Source organism: Canis lupus, chromosome 18 (genome assembly GCF_011100685.1).
Source record: "Canis lupus familiaris isolate Mischka breed German Shepherd chromosome 18, alternate assembly UU_Cfam_GSD_1.0, whole genome shotgun sequence".
Classification (NCBI taxonomy): domain Eukaryota; kingdom Metazoa; phylum Chordata; class Mammalia; order Carnivora; family Canidae; genus Canis; species Canis lupus.
The window spans coordinates 36,180,787-36,200,651 of NC_049239.1; the positions used below are offsets into that span (position 1 = coordinate 36,180,787).

The 19,865-nt window shown below is 32.6% G+C and overlaps 1 protein-coding gene across 3 annotated transcripts in view; it reads right to left on the reverse strand.

The window, feature by feature from the left end:
- ELP4 (elongator acetyltransferase complex subunit 4) overlaps positions 1-19,865 on the reverse strand; it is a 241,919-nt gene that overhangs the window by 108,503 nt on the left and 113,551 nt on the right. For all 3 annotated transcript variants that reach the window (XM_038563121.1, XM_038563120.1, XM_038563122.1), the window contains exons 8-9: positions 16,779-16,887; positions 13,128-13,234 (exon numbers count right to left, since the gene is read on the reverse strand). In XM_038563121.1, coding sequence (XP_038419049.1) covers positions 13,128-13,234; positions 16,779-16,887 — 216 coding nt within the window. The remainder of the gene's footprint in view (positions 1-13,127; positions 13,235-16,778; positions 16,888-19,865) is intronic.

Below are 19,865 nucleotides of genomic sequence, written 5' to 3' on the forward strand. Positions count from 1 at the left end.
GAATTTTCTAGCAACTGTAGTTGATAGAGACTGAAATGGGGTGCCTCTAAGAAAGTGGGTTCTTTATGAATACACAGAGGCTGAGTGAGAAAACTATGTGCATATGATACGAACGTGGCTTTGAAGCATTGTAAGTTCCCTTCTCTTCTGATTTTTGAATTATAAGAAATGTAGGTATTTTCTCAAAGAAACACACCAGCATTATTAATTCAGAAAGTGTAAACTACACATCAAATGATTATATGGGTTTATTATTACTCAAAGCTTAATTTGAGACTATCGATCATATCCTGCAATTGACAATTCTTTCAGTAAATTTTCTTTAAAGTATGCAGTCTTCTAAAGTAGTGGTTGTTATTTATTGCAAAGTTTCTCTGTAAATGACCAGAAAGTAAATATTTTTTGGCCTTGCGTGCCATAAAATGTCAACTTAGTGATGCAGAGTGAAAGCAGCCATAGACAATTTATAAACAAATAGGCCTGGCTGTGTTCCAATCAAAGTTTATTTAAAAAAAACAAAAAACACACAGTAAGGCTGGATTTGGCCCACAGGTCATAGTTTGTGAACTTCGTGCTTTAAAGCAACAGGGGCAAAGTTGGTTTAATGTCTTTTACTTACCTATTTTTACATGAACCAAGCCAAAAGACTCTTTCCAATAAAATGATGGGAATGTTACAATGTTTGAATGTTAAAGCAATGAAACGGCTCATATTTATGGCACTATGAAAAGTAGACCACAATTTCCAAAATATCTTTACATGTACTCTTTCTGTTTCTTGACTAAATTACACATTAAGTCAATAGGATCCATGAAGGAAATGCATTCAGCTATAAATTATGCACTGTAAAGCTTTTCTTCTGAATATAATCGTCCTTACATTTCTATCTGGGCCAGGATGGTTTCCCAGGAGGAAATTCTTAAGAAGCCAAACTAAAAGAATTAGACTGGGACTTGTCAGCTCCATGTGCACAAAGAGGTCAGTGGGATGATTCTGCAATAATGATAGTTCTGATGCTTTGTTAGTGTGGAAGTGGTATTAGTTGCTTTATTACCAGTGTGCACTTAAATCTGAACTTAACCAAAATGTTGTATTTAAATTCCACTGTACATAATCATTTCATGCTTGACTCCTGAGTTTCATAAATCCTTTTCTGTTAAAAGCCACAGAACCATAAGGCAATAAAATCCACTCTACTGGCCTGAGAAGACTAGGCATATTAACAGGCAATTACTGGGTCAAAGGGGATTAGAAGGTATAGGTAACTTTAAACCTAAGAATCACATCTGATTCTTGTCAGCTGTGGGGGACTTTTACAGATTTGGAAAATTTATGATAAAATCTTTTAAGATAAAGCATTCAAAATAATTTTCAAATGGCAAAAAAATGACAGGAAATAATGATTCAAACAATACCAAGTACTTTTTGGTAACTAAAAGTTATATATTTCTTCATTTTCTATCTGATATTTTTGAAGAGTACAGCTTGACTTCATTTCAGCAATAACAATTCATTACATTGTTAGCTGATTTTGAAATAGTTTTTTGTTGACACACAATGTCCTATTAGTTTCAGGTATACATCATAGTGATTTGATATTTTTATACATTGTAAAATGATCTCCATGATCAGTCGAGTTACTATCTGTCACCATACAAAGTTATTATGATATTAGTGACTATGTTCCTATGCTGTACATTACATCCTCGTGACTACTTTTTATAACTGGAAGTCTGTACCTCTTAATCCCCTTCACCTATTTCTCCTGCTCCCCCAACCTTTCCCTCTCTGATAACCAACAGTTTGTTTCTTGTATCTATGAGCATGTTTTTGTTTTGTTTGTTCATTTTGTTTTTCTGGTTCCACATATGAGTGAAATCATATGGTATCTGACTTTCTTCCACTTGTTTCACTTAACATAATACTTTATAGGTTCATCCATGTTGTTGCAAACAGACCAGCTGCTATTTTTGAAGGTTACTTTACTTATTCAAAACTTTCGAAGAATGCTAACCATTTATGAAAACTGTATTAGCATTATCAGACTATTCCATATAGTCATATAGTTTCATATATCTGAAAGGGTGAGGGTTTTTTTTTTAAGATTTTATTTACTTATGCATGAGACACATAGAGGCAGGGACACAGGCAGAGGGAGAAGCAGACTCCATGCAGGGAGCCCGACGTGGGACTCGATCCTGGGACTCTAGGATCACACCCCGGGTTGAAGGCAGCGCTAAACCGCTGAGCCACCCGGGCTGTCCTGAAATGGTGAGATTTTATACTCATACTAATATGTTTGAGCACTGTCAAGAGGACATTCATTCATTCATTCATTCATTATGTTTTGAGCACCTACATGATCAGGCACTGAACTAGGAAGAGGGGAAATGTTGATGAGTAAAAGAGACATGAATTTAAAGTATTTCTGCACCTAAATGAACTGCATTTTCTCAAAGCTGCAATATTTTATAAAAGAGGCTTAAGAATGATCATGATATTTTCGCTGTGCTAAAGAAATATGGTAGCAAAGCCAAACAACACATTGAAGAGTAGATGGACTTTCAAGAGCTAAACAACAAGCAGATTTATCTGATTTATGTAATCAGATATTGTCTGCTTACATCATGATTGGCCTTAATGACTAGCCTTGGTATTTTTCTATAAAAATAAGTCCCTCAAGTTGTTGAAGGGTAATTTATCATTATTCATTTGATTTGTTTAATTACTTTTGTTAGACCCGGATTTGATTTGGCATTGGCTACAAATTTAAAGTTTTTGATAATACAAAGCAACACCCAAAGTAATTAGAGGTATATAGATGTGTGTCTGAATGGCCAAATTCAGAGGGAAGAATCTAGAAAGTGCCGAATAAATTTATTTCAGTAGTATATATTTACTAATTTGATTTTGAGAGCAAAAAAAAATGACTTAACCTCGTGTGTGTGTGTGTGTGTGTGTGTGTGTGTGTATAACATAAAATCTAAATTCATTAAAATCACTATAAGGTACAAAATATTTTATTTTCATCATTAGTTTTACTTTTACCCTAAAATCTTGATTTACTGAAAAATCAGGTGAGTGAATTCATTCAGCACAGACCATTACTAATACTTTATCTGCACCACCATTTGTTTCCCTCAGAGCATTGGAAAGGCTATGAAAAATAATGAAAATAAATCGCTGTCAAGTTTGATTACTTTTTCATACCTATCCCTTACAAATTTTGAACTTCAATACAGAAAAAATTTTTCTGAAATTTTGAAACATGCTAGTTTTATGATAAAGAACATTTGATGGTTCCATTGTGCTAAATTTCCCTATATCTGGACATGATCCATATATTTAACAACTGTGTATATTTGTATATGAGCATTTTTCCTTAAAAACTGTAGGTATATATTTTAATAATTTTCTATAGTACTGGTACATTTGGTTTTAGTCAACATTTTAGCAACTTGTTTGTAAAAATATTAACAAACTAGTATTGTGTTAGTTTTTCCCTTTGACCACTGAATACAAGATAAGTTGACCCATTTATTTACAGACTCAACAAGGGCAATCCATTTCATGCTATAGCACTGACCCTTAACAAAGATCTTGTAAATGAGTAGCCTATTACAATATGTACAAGTGACCTTTAATTGCACCAAGAGGCTTTTTGTTACAAGAGTTTTCAATGCTACACCATAGCTACAGTATAAGTTGGTAAAATATTTCTTAGGTTGTTGAGCAGATATATCAACAACCTCTCCCTATCAAAATATATATACAAAAAAGGCATTTAACTAAGTCTACATTATAATAATGCCTTTTAAATGACTATTGATCAGAAGCATAAGCTGTTTTTCCAATCATGGAAGAATTAAATATTTAGAACTAGCACAAACAATTCATTAAATCATTAAAAATGTAAAAAATACAACTTTTAAATAAAATAGCATTTGGAAATAAAAATAGTTATTTTGTACTGAGTAAAGGCTTCATTTTATAACAGAAGATTTTAATCTTAGTAAAAGACACCTCTTCTCTCTTTATTAAATAACTATACAACTGGAACTTTTACAACTTCGAAGTGTTTAGGGAAGAATCACATATCCAACAAAACATACTCAAATCCTCAAATATATTCCAAAAGTCATTTATATTAAGTAAAGGTATTTAATGCAAAATTTCAATAAAGTATAGGATCAGATATTTCAACTGATTTACTCAGACATTTCTGAATGACTACAATATATTTTTGACAGTCTTAACAAAAAAATGAAATCAAATACTCAAATTTCATTAAACCATTCATATTAAGTATCTTATTTCTGGAAGGCTCATGCCAAAATGATTTAGTCCGATTCTCTTCAACAATGGTGGGTTGACTTGACAGCACCTGACAAAACAGTTCAGTGAACTTCACTATACCAGATACAAAGAACCTGAATCGGCTACTCTATGAAATGTCCACTGTGGTGTGGAGTTATGACAGTAATAACTCTGATGAAACTTTAATTTCTACTTAAATAAGAGAACTGCTTTACTAGTTTTGTGGCTAAAGGAACTTCCATTATACCTCCATTTCTCTTAGTCTCTTAAAAGTTCTATCTTTTAAAAGCCTAGTAACTTATATTTAATCTCATTGTTCCTTAATGAGGAATATTTCTTACAGTAAACTGTAGGAAACTTTTTTTAGTAACACTGATCAATAAAAAAGAAAATACTTTGCACTCATAAGATTAATTGCTTAATTTTGCTTAAAGATAGTAGCTGAAGGATTTCCAATAAATAAAACATTTGCAGCAGAAAAAGAGATATTAATATGAATGGATTAAACCTTCATTAGAACAAGTTATGATAAAAAAGGATGCAAAAATAGGAAATTTGAAAAAACTGAATTTGGTATCTTACTACCTTATAAACTGTATATACCTTAATTATCTAGCGAGATAAATTTTAATGCTTCAAAGATAATATTATAAAATAATTTAGAAAAATATAACATGGTAATTATGAGCAAATTAATATTTGCAAAAATACCTGACTGTAGAATGTAAATGAATACAATAATAATACACTGTAGTTAAATTTTTATACTTTTGAACCATATCAAAAGAGTGGACCTAAACAAGGGAACCATGGTTCTTTGTATAGAATATTTTCCCTACTTTACATGGTTAAGATCTAGAAATCCTACAGAAGTGGTTAGTGTCTTAGGGAGTGGCTTTATAGTTTTTGCAAATTAACTCTTCTATTAAGAAATACCTACCAAATACCAGAAATTAGTAAAAAAATAAGGAAAGAACAATCTCACAGTTCTAATGTTATATAAGGGAGAAGCCATGACTAATCCAATCTGAATCTTATAAGGTATTTTATAAAAATAGAGTAGAAAAAAAATAAAAATAGAGTAGAAATGCTTATTAGGAACACAAGAATTTTTAACATGAATATTAACAGATTATTTATCCATGTATGTATATTTTTGAGGTTTGTTCTTTTTTATGTCTCAGGGCGGAGGATTTCTGGTGAGATCGCAATATATCTTGTGACATGGTGAGTGGTTGCTGGTTAAGAGCCCAGGCTTTGGTCTAAGTGTCATTTCTGTCAGTTAGTAAATTTGGATAAGTTAGGTTACTTGATCTCTTTGAACCTTAAGTTTCCTCATTTATAAAATGTAGATAATAATGGTATCCAGTAGTTGTGAGAGCTCACAGGTTATAGCTATAAAGCACTTGCAATAGTCCTAGGCCCCTGTTAAACACTCAATAAAACTTTTTATTTTTAAATCAATAATAATTAACAGAGCTCCTGAACATGTTAACTTTCCAGTATAATTCTGTACATGGAGTTAAAAGATCTGGATTTAATCCTAGCTCTATGACTTTGGGAAGGTTATATAATTCCTCCTATTCTCTTACATTAAAATGTGTGTAATAATGCCTATGGCAAGGGTTCCTGTATCAAATAAGAATTAAATATGGTAGTGTATGTGGAAGCACTCAACACAATACCAGAATGAATGAGATACCCAATACATGTTTTTAAATACACTTATTGTAGACATGAGTTACCCTAAAAATAGTACGTTAGCAATTTAACAAATATTCATGGAACACCTACAATGTATGCTTGGGATTTCACCACACACAAAAAAGACAGACTATGTCCTAAATCTTGTGAAGCTTACAGCAAGTTAGGCTGAATAATGTTGAAAAATAACAAACAAATTTACTGATAAGCAACTGCAGTAATATGTGTTACAATGAGAATTAAAATCAGGTACGTGATAGTAGATAATCGAATGAATACTTCAGATGTGCCAGTCAGGGAAGAACTAAGGAGGCTGAGATGTTTAACCTGCAGTTCAATGACAAGAAAAAGCCATGAAAGGATGGAGGGATGAACATTATGGACATTTGCTGCGCAAAGACCTTGTGGAAGGACTAAAGATATTTTGGGAACAAAAATATTCCCAAAGCTGCCTATAGTAATCACAAAGTTCATGGATACCATATTTACTAAGCTCTATAATATGTTATTACTCTTCTAGGCACCTTGGAGTTTACATTTGTAAAATATTATGTTCTCAACTTCTAGCTGATGAAATGGGATAGCCATGATTTGTCATCATTTTTTGTTTTCTGTTTTTCTATCTTTTTCAGACACTATAAATAGCACATTGTGGGAGGAAGTGGTTTAGGGAATACCAAATAAAATGGGTGAGTTCTGCTATAGCAGTTATACAAATGCTTTAAGAAAATCCTTGAAGTACTGCAATATAATTTTCCTGGAGTCAAACCATAGAATACATACAGAAATACTTGTATCTGCAAAATTCAGGAAAGAGGAGAAGAGATATTTTTTTCCTCTTTGTATCTTTAGGTGATGCTGAATCTGTACCACCTTGGTCTCAAAAGTGAGAATGTACTACAGGTACCACCGAATCTTTAACACACTTGCATTCTGAAAACTACTTGGCAAGATTCTAAATATTAGATTTTTACTTGTGCCACCATCTTGCTATTCAAATATATGCCTTCTTTATATTCCTAACTAAAATGTAATATTAATTAGTATGAAGATTAGCACAATATGAAATATTAGACTCTAATTCAATTTATAAAATGACGATTTTTATATAAAAATTATTCACCTCATGGTGTCATAATTTAAAATACTTCTCAAAGAAACAGGATTCATTTGATGTAACAAAGTCTAAGTTTAGTATCTCATGTGTTGATGACCATACAGAAACTTTAAGACATATAATAGCCAAACATGAATTTATTCTTCCTTGCCAAATGAAGCAATGATGTTCTGCTAGCCCAACTCACAGGAAGCATGTGAAATGAACACAAAAGCAAACAGGCCTTATGCTGCCTAAGGGAAAGTCAGCAAGATGGCAGCTTCAATCATTCGGAATAATACTAAAGCAGCCTTAGGCTTTTCTCAGAATGGAAACATGTCACTATTACTGCAGTATTCCAACAAATCAGAATGCAGAGAAAAGAACACTTATGCAATCACATCCTGGAAGGGCACTTTACTCAACATTTAAGTGGAAAATAATTATAAAGAAATTTCAGAAAAATTGTCAGAGAACATAAATGACTCAGGGAAAAATGTTTTTTTCTTTTAATGCGCTTAATAGATTTTTAAAAAGCTTACCACTTAGAAAGATTTTCCTTTTACATTCTCCTTAAGGAATTATTAATGTAAACACTAATTTTTATGAAATGGTAAGTGAAAAGTTTGGGATTCAGGCTGCCAGTAAGAAATACTCATTTTTCCCCTGATACAGTACTACTGCTTTGGAAGTTTGATCAAAGAGGATAAACTTTCCTAGTATTTATATAGGAAGTTAAAAAATACTTCAAATATTTTGGGAACTTACCTAATCAGTATACTTTTAGCATGTGTCTAGTCATGTAGCCATCTTTGGTCAATCATCAAAAAATCAAAGGCAAATTGGCATGACTCAACCCTAACTTTAATACCGCATGATTGTGTCGTGTAAGCTTGTTTTGTGTGAGAGCTGCTGTGGTTTTAGCAGAGAGATTAACAACCGGACCTAAGCTGGCCTCCAAACCTTGCCCTGCTGATGCCTCAAGCTCTTTGAAGTCTGACCATCATACCTGGCAAAACAACAGTGAGAACTAGGATGGTGTCAGATCTAATCAAATTGTTCGCTGCAGCATAGTTAACTATGGGGTTCACTAATTGGCCCAATTGCGGATTATACCTTTTGCTACAGATTCAAGACAATAATTTAGTTAAATGATGTTTTTTTTTTCCTTATCTCTTCTAATTAAGATTCCAATGTGGGAAGAAATAGGATTAGACAGTCTCAAAATTGTGTTCCCCTTAAGGTGGTATGCACTTTTGATAGGCTCACTATGACATGTGAAATATGTAAGAGTACAGTATTACCAACTGCTGGAGAGTCTGTGAAACCTCTATGACCCTACTGTATGTCTACCTTACTTGGGAATTAAAATGTAAATATGGGGATGGTAATATAATGAATATATTTAGATGTAAACACATACAAATGACATTTCCATTGTTAAAGAATGCTAATTTGAATTTACTTTTGACAAACAGTTTGATCTATATGAACAGATACCTATGTGCCACTTTGATTTCCTTTTGCTAACTGCAATACATTTGGGAATTGAATATTTCAATATTTGTGGAGGACAACAGGATCAGAAAAGATATATTAGTGGACTATACACGGTCTATCATGCTACAACTTTAATGCTCTTGAGTCAGACATTTAGGTTTCCATTATTTTATTTTAGTGACATAATTTTTCATTGACAAATACGTTAACCAACCCTCCCCTCTACCTCTAAGTTTAGTAAACAGCCACCTTTCTACTTCTCGCTTAAAACTGGAAAATGCTATTGATACAAAACGTAGGGAAGTAAGGAAACCTAGGACCAAAGATATCATACAACTCTACATTGTCCAACATTGTCAAAGTGACTGCAAGAGTTTATGCTTTTCCAATATGTAAGAATTTCAAATAATTCTACTGAATCCTATCAAGTATACTGCAGTACTATATAAAGCTAATTTATACTGATGGCATGTAATATTTTGGTCTTAGTACTTAAGAATGAATTTTCTAAGTAAGTACACAATTAATAGTTGTTACTCAGTAAATACTGGTTTATCAATTCTGTGAGAAAAAGTTCTTGATGACTGGAGAGGTACCAGAGTCCTGTATTCTGATTTAGGGGCAAAGTATTAAAGACAATCTTGAGTAAACTTAATTTACTTTCATTTTCTGAACTCCTAATATTCATTTAGTGTACAAGACCCACATAAATATGATAATTTATGATTTTTTTGTGATAATTACTGTTTTTGGACCAATTAAAGCTTATGTAAGTACTGTTTATCACTATTTTGAAAATTTGCTGTTATGATACCATCAAACTAAATGAAGCCACATTTCAAATCCTACCAAAATCTTACTCGTTTAGGTTACAATTACATCATAATTACTAATATAAAGAAAAATATTGGTTAATGATGATCCTAACATTAGAGAAGCAAAAATTATAGAAATTGAAAAATAATACATGTCTCAAGTAGTTATTTCATCTTAGAAGTGAAGCTACGTATGTAAGTTAAATTTCTTATGGAACTTAATGGAGAAGCTCCAGTGGAGCTTATATAATATTTGTAGCTGCATTATTTGGACAATTTTTCAAACTTCATAATTTATCTATATACATATATTTCAGCAAAGATTTTATACCTGCTAAGTGTATGACTGTTCTTAGATTTGGGATAGATATGAAGATTTAAAAAGATACAATTTTCATGTATTGAGTCTATTATATCTTCGTAAAGTCTTTTGGTATAAAATATTCAATTATTATATAGAAAGTATAAATAAGCCAGTAGTGGGCCTGGTACACAATAAAGAGTTATTAATCTTGCTACGATTGAAAAAAGGTTATGTGGTAAGGCCAAGGAATAAGTAGTATATCGTGGTTAATCAAATATGTTAGTATGATTTAGAAGGATTACAAAATTTCAAAACTATTTTTTTCCTAACCTGAAGCCAGACTGAATCAGCCTTAAATATTCTTTTACTTATCCAGAATGCATGCCAGAATTTTAGATTATTACTATAGATATGATTCTGCTATGGTTTTTGTAAGGGGCTAATTTAAAGAGCTTTATGGCTGATGAATACTTGGTATTAGTGAATATTTACTGTGATTAGATAAATGCTTCCACTTGAATCTGAATAATACCAATACACATTCCAAGAAGAAAGAAATATTCTTTTGCTTTTTCCAGATCACTCAAATTAAAGATTGCTGGTTAAAGCTGCTCTATTTGTTAGAGGCCCTTGGTAGCTGTTAATTAAAAAAAAATCAGTTTTCATATATAAAAATATGATAATTTATGATTTATCATAAAAAGGGTATTTAATAAATCAAAGAAAGGGTACCCTAAAAATAGAGATGAGGGTATTTTCCTGTTTCTTTTGCCCTTTGTTTACAAACATGCCAACTTTTGAGACCATGTAACTGATAGAAAATTCCAACATGTAACAAATCTACCTGTATGGAATCAGAAAACTTTCTGCTTTACCCGCTAAACCACCTTTCTCTTCTGAAAGTGAAACAGATATTCATTGCCTGCTATATCATAATCTCACACTTTACAGACTAGTAGAGTATACATTTTACTTTTTCTTTTTAGTATCAGTTTAGAAAAAACATTTATTTGTTGTGCATATTAAAACAATGTCACTTTTTCCCCTAATAAAGGAATCCTCTTGTTTTCAATTTCTACAATATATTACCAAAGACTTGCTACCTGTTTGGGTATGTATTTTTTAAGGTACAATGCTGTATTTAAATCATTTAGTCTTATATGGACCACATGATTTTATCTTGTTATAATTATACCTATATATGTTACTATTACGTTTGTTTTGTTCCTGAATTCATATTTCTTCTAATCATCACACTGAATTTTATTGCACGAGGAAATAAGTTATTTGGAATGTGTTTCACCCATATTTCTATGTATAAAAAAAAGATGAAGGTTATAAGCCAAAAAAGTAAAGGATTTGATCAACTGTATTAAATATTAACTTTTTAAAAACCAATCACTGATTTGTGTTTTGTTTTCCTTATTGCTTCCAAACCACAGGTGATCAATTATAATTGTTCTCTTAGTTTAGAATGTTGGGAATAGAAGAGAGGAAATGGAACAGAAACCTATGTGGTTTATAAAAGATCTCATATCAGTTCCAATGGTAAAGTGCAGTCACTATTAGAACCTAAAGTTATTCAAAGAAGAGGTCCCACTTGACATTATTTAAGTCTTTTACTTCTACCCCCCTCATCCCCAAAATAAGATCCACTGTGTGTGTGTGTGTATGTGTATGTTGTGTACATGTGTGTGAAAGAGAGGGAGAAAGAATAAATATGATCCATACTACAGTGCTACTTTTTTCCCTGGATGCAATATGATTTTCATGAGGGAATATACTTGCTTAGTTTCTATGATGATAGACATGATACCTTAGACCTGGTTGTCGGAATACTCACTTGGGAGAAAGGTGTTAGAGAAAAAAAACCCCACATTTTTCAATAAAAATGTAAGCTCAACTTAAAAGAAAATGATGAAGCATGCTTTCCTTGTGACACTACCTATAACTTTATCCCTCTAAAATTTTTAAGCAAAATATCGCCTAAAATTGGTAAATAATAATGGTAAGTTTCTCAGTATTCTATCAGAAAAACTGAAACAAAGTTTGAATAATTACACTGTTGGGTTCCATTTCAATAGTTTCTTTTGAGAACTAAAGCAAATTAGCTCAAGAATCAGTATTTCTACACTCTCGATCTTTTGGCTTTAAGTGGCTTTTGAAGGGAGTATCCCCAGATGAGAAACTTCTAACACTCCTGCAGAGATGACCTGCTTGAAGAACTGGCTGCCTGATTAACTATTAACTGCTCTCAATAGGATTAGATAATTAAGGACATTGATGACCATTAATTAGGAGGAGGGCACATTAATTTGTCACTGGATAGGGCCCTTACAATGATTTATAGGTTAGTGCTACTTGCAAATGTGAAGGGAAAGAGAAAAAGAGAGAGAACCATGAAGTTACCTTATCAAGTGGCCAGCTAAAGAGGGCAGAGGGTCAAAAAAGGGCCAAAGTGGTCACTTAAGGGTGAAGTCCCAAACACCAAAGCAGTGCCAAGCCACATTGACCATCATTTGGTGATGAAGTTAAAAATATGCTAATTTATTGGTGGCAATTCTCTCTTTTTATGGTTTCAAGCAGTTAAGACAAGTGGCCTGCTTAAGAGCTTTTCATTTGAAAAGAGATTAAACAAAATGGTTTGTCAAGGCTGCTTGGCTGTTTTATGTCTTTGTTAAAAAAAATTGCACCGACTATACTGATAACTATCACATCACCCAAAAGCCATCTCTCCCTGAGCATTTATTTCGTTAATAAATACATCAACTCTAATTGCTTAATAGTGCTATGTTCATTTGCTCTTTAGCAAGATTAAGTTGAAATAAATCTTTTGTACTACTACTTTCTGTCACTACTGCTTGCACAAAGGTCACAAAAAAAGTTTAAGTTTCGTAGAAAACTTACTTAAAGACATTGGTGTAAATCATACTTTGTTTTGTTCAGCATGGAAAGCGGAAAGGTGATTTCACTAATAGTAAAGAAAACTGCTTTTAGAATGTAGATAAGGATCCTCTTTTCTTAGCCATACACAATTGTGGGTAGCATTCACATTCCACACACAAATAAGCACAGCTCATTAACATTTAATTAAATATGCTTTTGAAAGCCTTGGAAATACGCATGTCATACTTATCATGTAAGTTTGACGCTTACTTTGAATAGACGTGTAAAACAAAATCATTTTTGCTATACTCTAATGATATGCCATTAAAAGAGGAAAAAATAAGATAGTTGAAGAACATTATTTCGTGACACCAAAAGAACTTAAGAATATCAGCAGGAAACATTTTCTAAGAATTTCATTATTGTAAAAAAACATATATATACATATACACATAGACTATTTAACCTCAAGACCGTCAACTAAAATACAAAAATTCTCTCTTACCTCAATGGTGAATAGCTTCCTTTTTAATTTAAAAGCTAAGTCTTTAACATCGGATACATCATAAATCAAGTTATTAAGCCGAGGAATCTGTCGAATATGAATCAAACCTTGTAAAAAGGAAATTAAAAGAAAAAAATTAAAAACACTGTCTTGGATGCATAAATTAAGAGTCTCACAGCAGAATCCGGTAAATTTACACACAAGCATCCTCCCCTTTTAAAACTGGAGCTTACTACCAGGAGCAATGAAGCAAATGGTGTGATTATACTCAAGTAATCAAGCAGAATAAGATAAACAGAAATCCTTGTGCGAGGAAAACTAATTGCACTTTGGTACAGAAGTACAGATGTAAAGAGGGATCTTAATACTTGTCAAAACTACAGCCGGTTTGTGTGTGATTTTCTCTTGTATTTACAGTAAGCAAATATGGCTATCACCTTGCATGCTGCCCACGGCACCACTGAGTGATCTTTATTTTATTAAATGCACCAGTAAGCAGCCAGCAAAACAAGGCTTATGGGTTACTGATAACCAGTGAAGCACTAATGAAAAGTATTTCATTTTGTACCTTATTAATGACTTGAGCAAACCACTGAAGAAAACTACATTTCAGAGCACACTCTAGGATCAAACATTAACCCCTATGCCATCCCAAGACACTCATTTCTGTGGCATGTTAGACCTTTATGTAGCTGTTATAAGCTTTGTAACAGTGCTAGGTAAACCGTGAGCTTTGGCCTCTTGTCAGTAGAAACACTTGCTAATTTTTTCTGACAAGGGCAGTGGATGGCTTTTGTGCAGCTTAATGCAGTTTCTGACTAAACTCAGGGTCATTTGCCACAGATGAAGACATGGAAGATCCTTCGGTGTATCTCCCTTCCTGACTCAGCCCATATTTAAAAATCATTACCCCAAAGACTTTGATCTCTAAACATGGGAGAAGAAAGCAAATCCAAATCTGAACAAATGAGATGCATCTTATTTAAATAACTCCTTCTCTAATAAATAGTTTGGTGTGTGTTTGAATGCTTAGTAATGTATGTATTTGTTTTAGCTTGAAAGGGTAAACCTCTAGGTGCTTAACTTTTGAAATGGTCCCTTCAAAAATAATTCACTGAAACATTTGATTTAATTTATTTAACTTAAAAAAGGCAAACTATGTTAAGAAGACAGCTTTTAGATACAGATTAAAAATATCTTTTTAAAAAGATATTTAATTAATTTATTTGACAGAGAGAAAGAGAGAGCACAAGCAAGGCAAGTGGCAGACAGAGGTAGAGGGAGAAACAGACCCCCCTTGGAGTAGGTAGCCCAATGCAGGACTCCGATCCCAGGACCTTAGGATCATGACCTGAGCCAAAGGCAGTGCTTAACTGACTGAGCCACCCAGGCGCCCCCCCCAGGTTAAAAATATTTTAAACAGAGTTACTTGGTAAAATACATTAGAAATGAGCGCATTAGACTTTCATTTGTACATTCCTCATGTTAACTTGGTATATATATACTTGCTTAGCTGCTAAGTCAGGAGGCCTTTATACAATGAACAAATATGGTTTATCAGGTCCCTCTTATTAACAGAAATGTTACTAGTTGTCAAAATCACTCAATCTGTTGGTAATAATTTATTGATCTAGAGATTTCAGCACAAAATATCATAGCCTTTCACCCTTGAAATGTTTTAATCAAAATAACTGTCTTAGAATGTAAAATATAATTTGTTAAACTTATTAGGTCACAATACTTACACATGATACTCAGATATAATTTATTAAGGTAATATTTAACTTGAGTTGCTTAAAAAATAATAATAATAAATGAAAAATAGTTTATCCAGTTATGGGACAAGTAAGTCCTAGGGTTGTAATGTACAGCACGGTGACGGTGACTATGCTTAACAATAATGTATTGTGTATTTGAAAGTAGCTAAGAGAAATCTTAAAAGTTCTCATCACTAGAAAAGAAAATATTGTAAACCATGGTGATGTATGTTAACAAAAGTTAACTGTGGTAATCTTTTCACAATACATACATCTATCACATTATTACTTTGTATACCTTAAACTAGTACAATGTTGTATATCATTATAGTTCAATAACAAATTAAAAAAAAGAAATAGTTTAATCTTAATAGTCCTCTTCCTATAATAGTGACTTTAAAAGATTAAATAATTATACATAGGGTTAATCTGGGCATATAACATACAGTTACGCAAGTTAATATCATGAAGCAAATGATTTTAAGTAGCTTTTGTTCATAGCTTATATTTTCTAGCCTTTAAAAAATATTTGATTGTTACATTGTGCTGTTTCATTGTTTTTTAAAATTTGTATGCCAGGGCACCTGGGGAGCTCAATGGTTGAGCATTTGCCTTCGGCTCAGGTCCAGATCCCAGGGTCCTGGGGTCGAGTTCCATATCAGGCTCCTGCAGGGAGCCTGCTTTTCTCTCTGCCTATGTCTTTGCCTCTCTCTGTGTCTCTAATGAATAAATAAATAAAATCTTTTTTAAAAAAAGAATATTTTATGCTGACTCTTCAAAGTACTGGTGGTTATCATATAAAGTATCTTATAATTTTTTTTTGTAGACTGTAAAAATTGTCATAGTCCTGCAATCACAGTCTTAAATAATCTTCTAGCAGGCTTCAAATAAACTACTCAGTATTTAGAGGTTTCCATGGAAGTAGAGTAGGCCCACAATAATAATAGCAATAATTGATATTTACTCGGTATAAGTAAATAGGTAAAAATCATATTGCCTATTTAATTTAGAGCTAAGATGTACAAAACTATTAAACCTTTCCTATTTCAATGGTTCTATGTAAGAGCCTTTATTTCAAAAAAAATCACCAAATTAACCAAATGACAAAAATATTACTAAAAACTTAAAAAAAAACAACTAGAAGTCTGATTAATTGACCTGTGTTTATACTAGGATGACAATATTATAAAATTTGCTCATAACTCAACAAAATGAGCAAAGTCCAAATATAATCAAAGATGTTCACTTTCTGAAAACATGATTGACTAGGACTTTTAAAATCTAATAAGTATGAATTTTATTTTTCACATAGGTAGGCTTTGTAAAGCATAAACCACTATTCAAAGCTGTTATTATTAGAATTAATATATTTATTTCAAACATGGCTAATAAGTTTCATGACTTCAAGTTCCTTGGACAATAAAATTTTTATCTGACTGAGCCATGCCTTAGTACTTGGGTTTTACTCCTTTCAAGTAGCTACCATAGTCCATAGTCTTAATGTAGTTTGGTGATAAGTTGCCATGAAAGAATGGTTGGGGGCGGAGGGGGCACCTGGGTGGCTCAGCCGGTTAAGAGTCTGCCTTTGGCTCAGGTAATGATCCCATGATCCTGGGATGGAGCCCTATATGGGGCTCCCTGCTCAGCGGGGAGCCTGCTTGTCCCTCTCTCTCTGCCTGCTGCTCTCCCTGCTTGTGTTCTCTGTCAAATAAAGAAATAAAAAATTAAAAAAAAAAAAAAAAGAAGAAAGAATGGTCAGGAATGGAAAACATTTAACAGATAAATTATAAAATTCATGCTACTTGACAGTAGATATTATCACTAGACATAAGGCTTCCAGGTACCCTAGAGGCAACCTAGGATATTCTCTTCTCTTTATAAAGGTGCTGCTTACCATGATAATCCTTATATAATGGGTTGGTTTCTCTTTCAGAACCAATAAATGATTCCAGACCAACAACTGTATCTGACAAGTTTGTAACACGAGCAATAATTGCTTTATTCTGTAAAACAAGAAAACAAAACACTCATTTTATGTTTAAAAATATAACACATATTCAGTGCCATTATACCATCTCAATGACAAATTGTAGAGGAGACAAATTATCAATACAGAAAAATAACTCAAAGCTATGACAGGCTGAAAACTGGATGAAAATATGTACTTAATTGAAAATTCCAGCCCATGTATGTATGCTTTTCTAATTAGAAGAGCTAAGGGGATATACCTTATTTTCTGTAGAGAACATAAATTGATTATTTTTCTTTGCATTAAGAGGCAAGGCTACCTTTATCCTCACATACTATTCTTTTTCAAATTACTTTACTCACTGGAAAATCTGATAGACATCAGGATTCAGAAACAGTAGATAGTACAGTATAATGTGTAAGGCAAGGTCCCACTATCATCTGTCAACTGGGACCAGGTCCCAGCCCTGTAACAGCTGAGGTCCTCTGTATCGTTTTAGAAACACGGAAGGGTTCAGCTAAGAGGCTGCAGCATGGCTAGCTCTGGAGTCTTCTGTTCTCTCCTTCCAGATGCTGCTATTTGGCTCTGGGATAACAATAAAGGCAAAGAAAAGATGGTAGATGCCTAGCACTAGACTGGTAGACTACCTTCTTCCCAACACAACCTGACATGAACCAAAAACATTGCTAAATAATACACTGTATAAAAAAAGTAATATTTTAAGTAGCAAAAGTCCTAAAATACCCAGAATTTCATGGGCATAAAAGATCATTAAAAATATAATCATTAAGGACCCTATAGTTCTCTTGCGTTATTTTATTTAATGGAAATTCAGCATTTCTTTTAGCCTGTGACAGCAAATATTTCATATGTTAAAGCATCTTAGAAATATATTTGCTCTGAAGTTCTAGATAAGGTGAGAAAATTGCTCTTTGTAAGATTTTATAATTTTGAAACTCCCTTTTTATATACTGGTAATGTGTACCAGTTTAAAAAGAATCTTTAGAAAAGAATGGGAAGTGTAAAACAGTCAAGAAAATTTTAGTTTGATCCTATGTTCCAATAGGGGAAAGTCCAAACACAATGAAACACATTCACTTTCTGAAAACATGATTGACTACCGAGCTTACTGTTATTTATCTGTTTAAGTCCTCTAGTAAAGATTGCATAAGAATGAAAAATAAAATAAAACTGGTCAATGTCACCTGACTCGGTCTGAAATACATAGTAGCTTCTGTCACTAAACATTATGCTGAAATGACTGACTAACTCATACCTAGGGCAGTATTTGAAACTCCTCTGTAAGTAGAAATGTGTGTTGTATGAAGAATTTTTCAGCCTTTGAATCAGTACTCTTAAAAGGAACCAGTAAAAATAATCATCCTTAATTGGCTTTAATACTCTCAATCACGTGGGTACCAAGTATAGAAAAACAAACATAATTTGAAAATGCCTATTTTTTTCTAAGGCAATTTTTCATTCAATGGTGAGAAAATAATACAGATTGATTCCTTACTTTCAGTTCTATGCCACAGGGGATGGTCCTACTCCAGGAATAACAGGGGCTTCAGAGGCCATAAACAAGTTTCTCTCAATATTTCTTTAGCCAAAGACTATTATATCAAACTCATCCAGGTTGGGTTTCAGCCAGTTATTCTTCACCCAAACAAAAATGTCTGCCAGACATTCCAACAGCTGGGAGACAGTTCACAATGAGTCAACTTGAAAATGATTCATTGTGCTGAGTACTGAACAATGTTGGGGTGGGGGTGGGGTGTGGCTGGGTTGGTTGTAGAGGGTGAGAACAAGTGGGAGATGAAGAATAACCATGTGGTTCTCCCATTAAGAAGAATCTTAGATAACAACCAGCAGGCTCTTATCATTTCATTTTTAGGATAAACTCAACTGGGAAGAGTACTCCTGTCATGGACCCTCAGATGAACAAGCACTTATAAAGGCTACTGACAGTATTTCTTAATCAAAAGGTCAGATTTCCTTTTATACATATATATATCTATAAATACAAGACTAAACCTTTGTATCTAAATATCTAAATCTAAAATGATAAAAGTCAATTTTTGTTAGAACTCAACTATTTAGATATTCAGTGATATAAACTAGAGTTTTCTCAATTATTTTAATAATAGAAATTGTTACGTTTAAGGATAGAATTAGTCTTCCATTCTAGTAGTATATAAGGAAAGTCTTATATATTTAAATGGACAACCTGACATTTATTTTAAAGAGGGTTTCTTTCTTTAACCTTAAAATTTAATAATAAACCATTTAACACCCTGTAATATTTGTCAAAATTATAAGTCTTTTTAAGGTAATTTATGGGAGATTTAAAAAAAATCAACCCTCCACTTTGCAGAGGAAAACTAATGAATTCCAAAGTAAAAGATGTATATAGCCAGGATTTAAAACTCTCAGAAACTCATTCATAAATTTAATTTATTTTGTTTCTAAGCTCTGTGGATTTACACTATAGTTATTAACTGCAAATTAAATTCTATTTTAAAAGCTTTCATGAAGTATTAGAGCAAGAAAAGTTTTAATCATTACCACAAAATAAGTTATATTCAACAATGACCTTACTGCTTTCTGCACAGCAGTTTTGGAAAATAGTTTATATAATGTGGCAAACTAGACGGTAGAAGTTGTACAGATATCAAAAAAAGTCTATAGAATAAAAATTACTAGAAATTATATAAGAATAACATCAAAGTTTCTGTCTGAGATTATCTTAATTATAAACTCATTCAGTTTTCCAGTGATGTATAAAAGCATAAAAGATATTTGGGGATGTAAATGTAAATATTTTTTAAAAAGCCAAAATAGTGTTACAGATTATTTCTGTACCTCCAAGATTCATAGGCAGTATGGTATATTGATGTAATCATATCTTAAAACCACTCTTGTCAAAAGGTCTTTTGTAATGGGAATACTAAGTGGTCTTTTAGATAAAGGTAGGCAAATTTACTTAAAAGAATCTAAAATTAATAGCTTTAA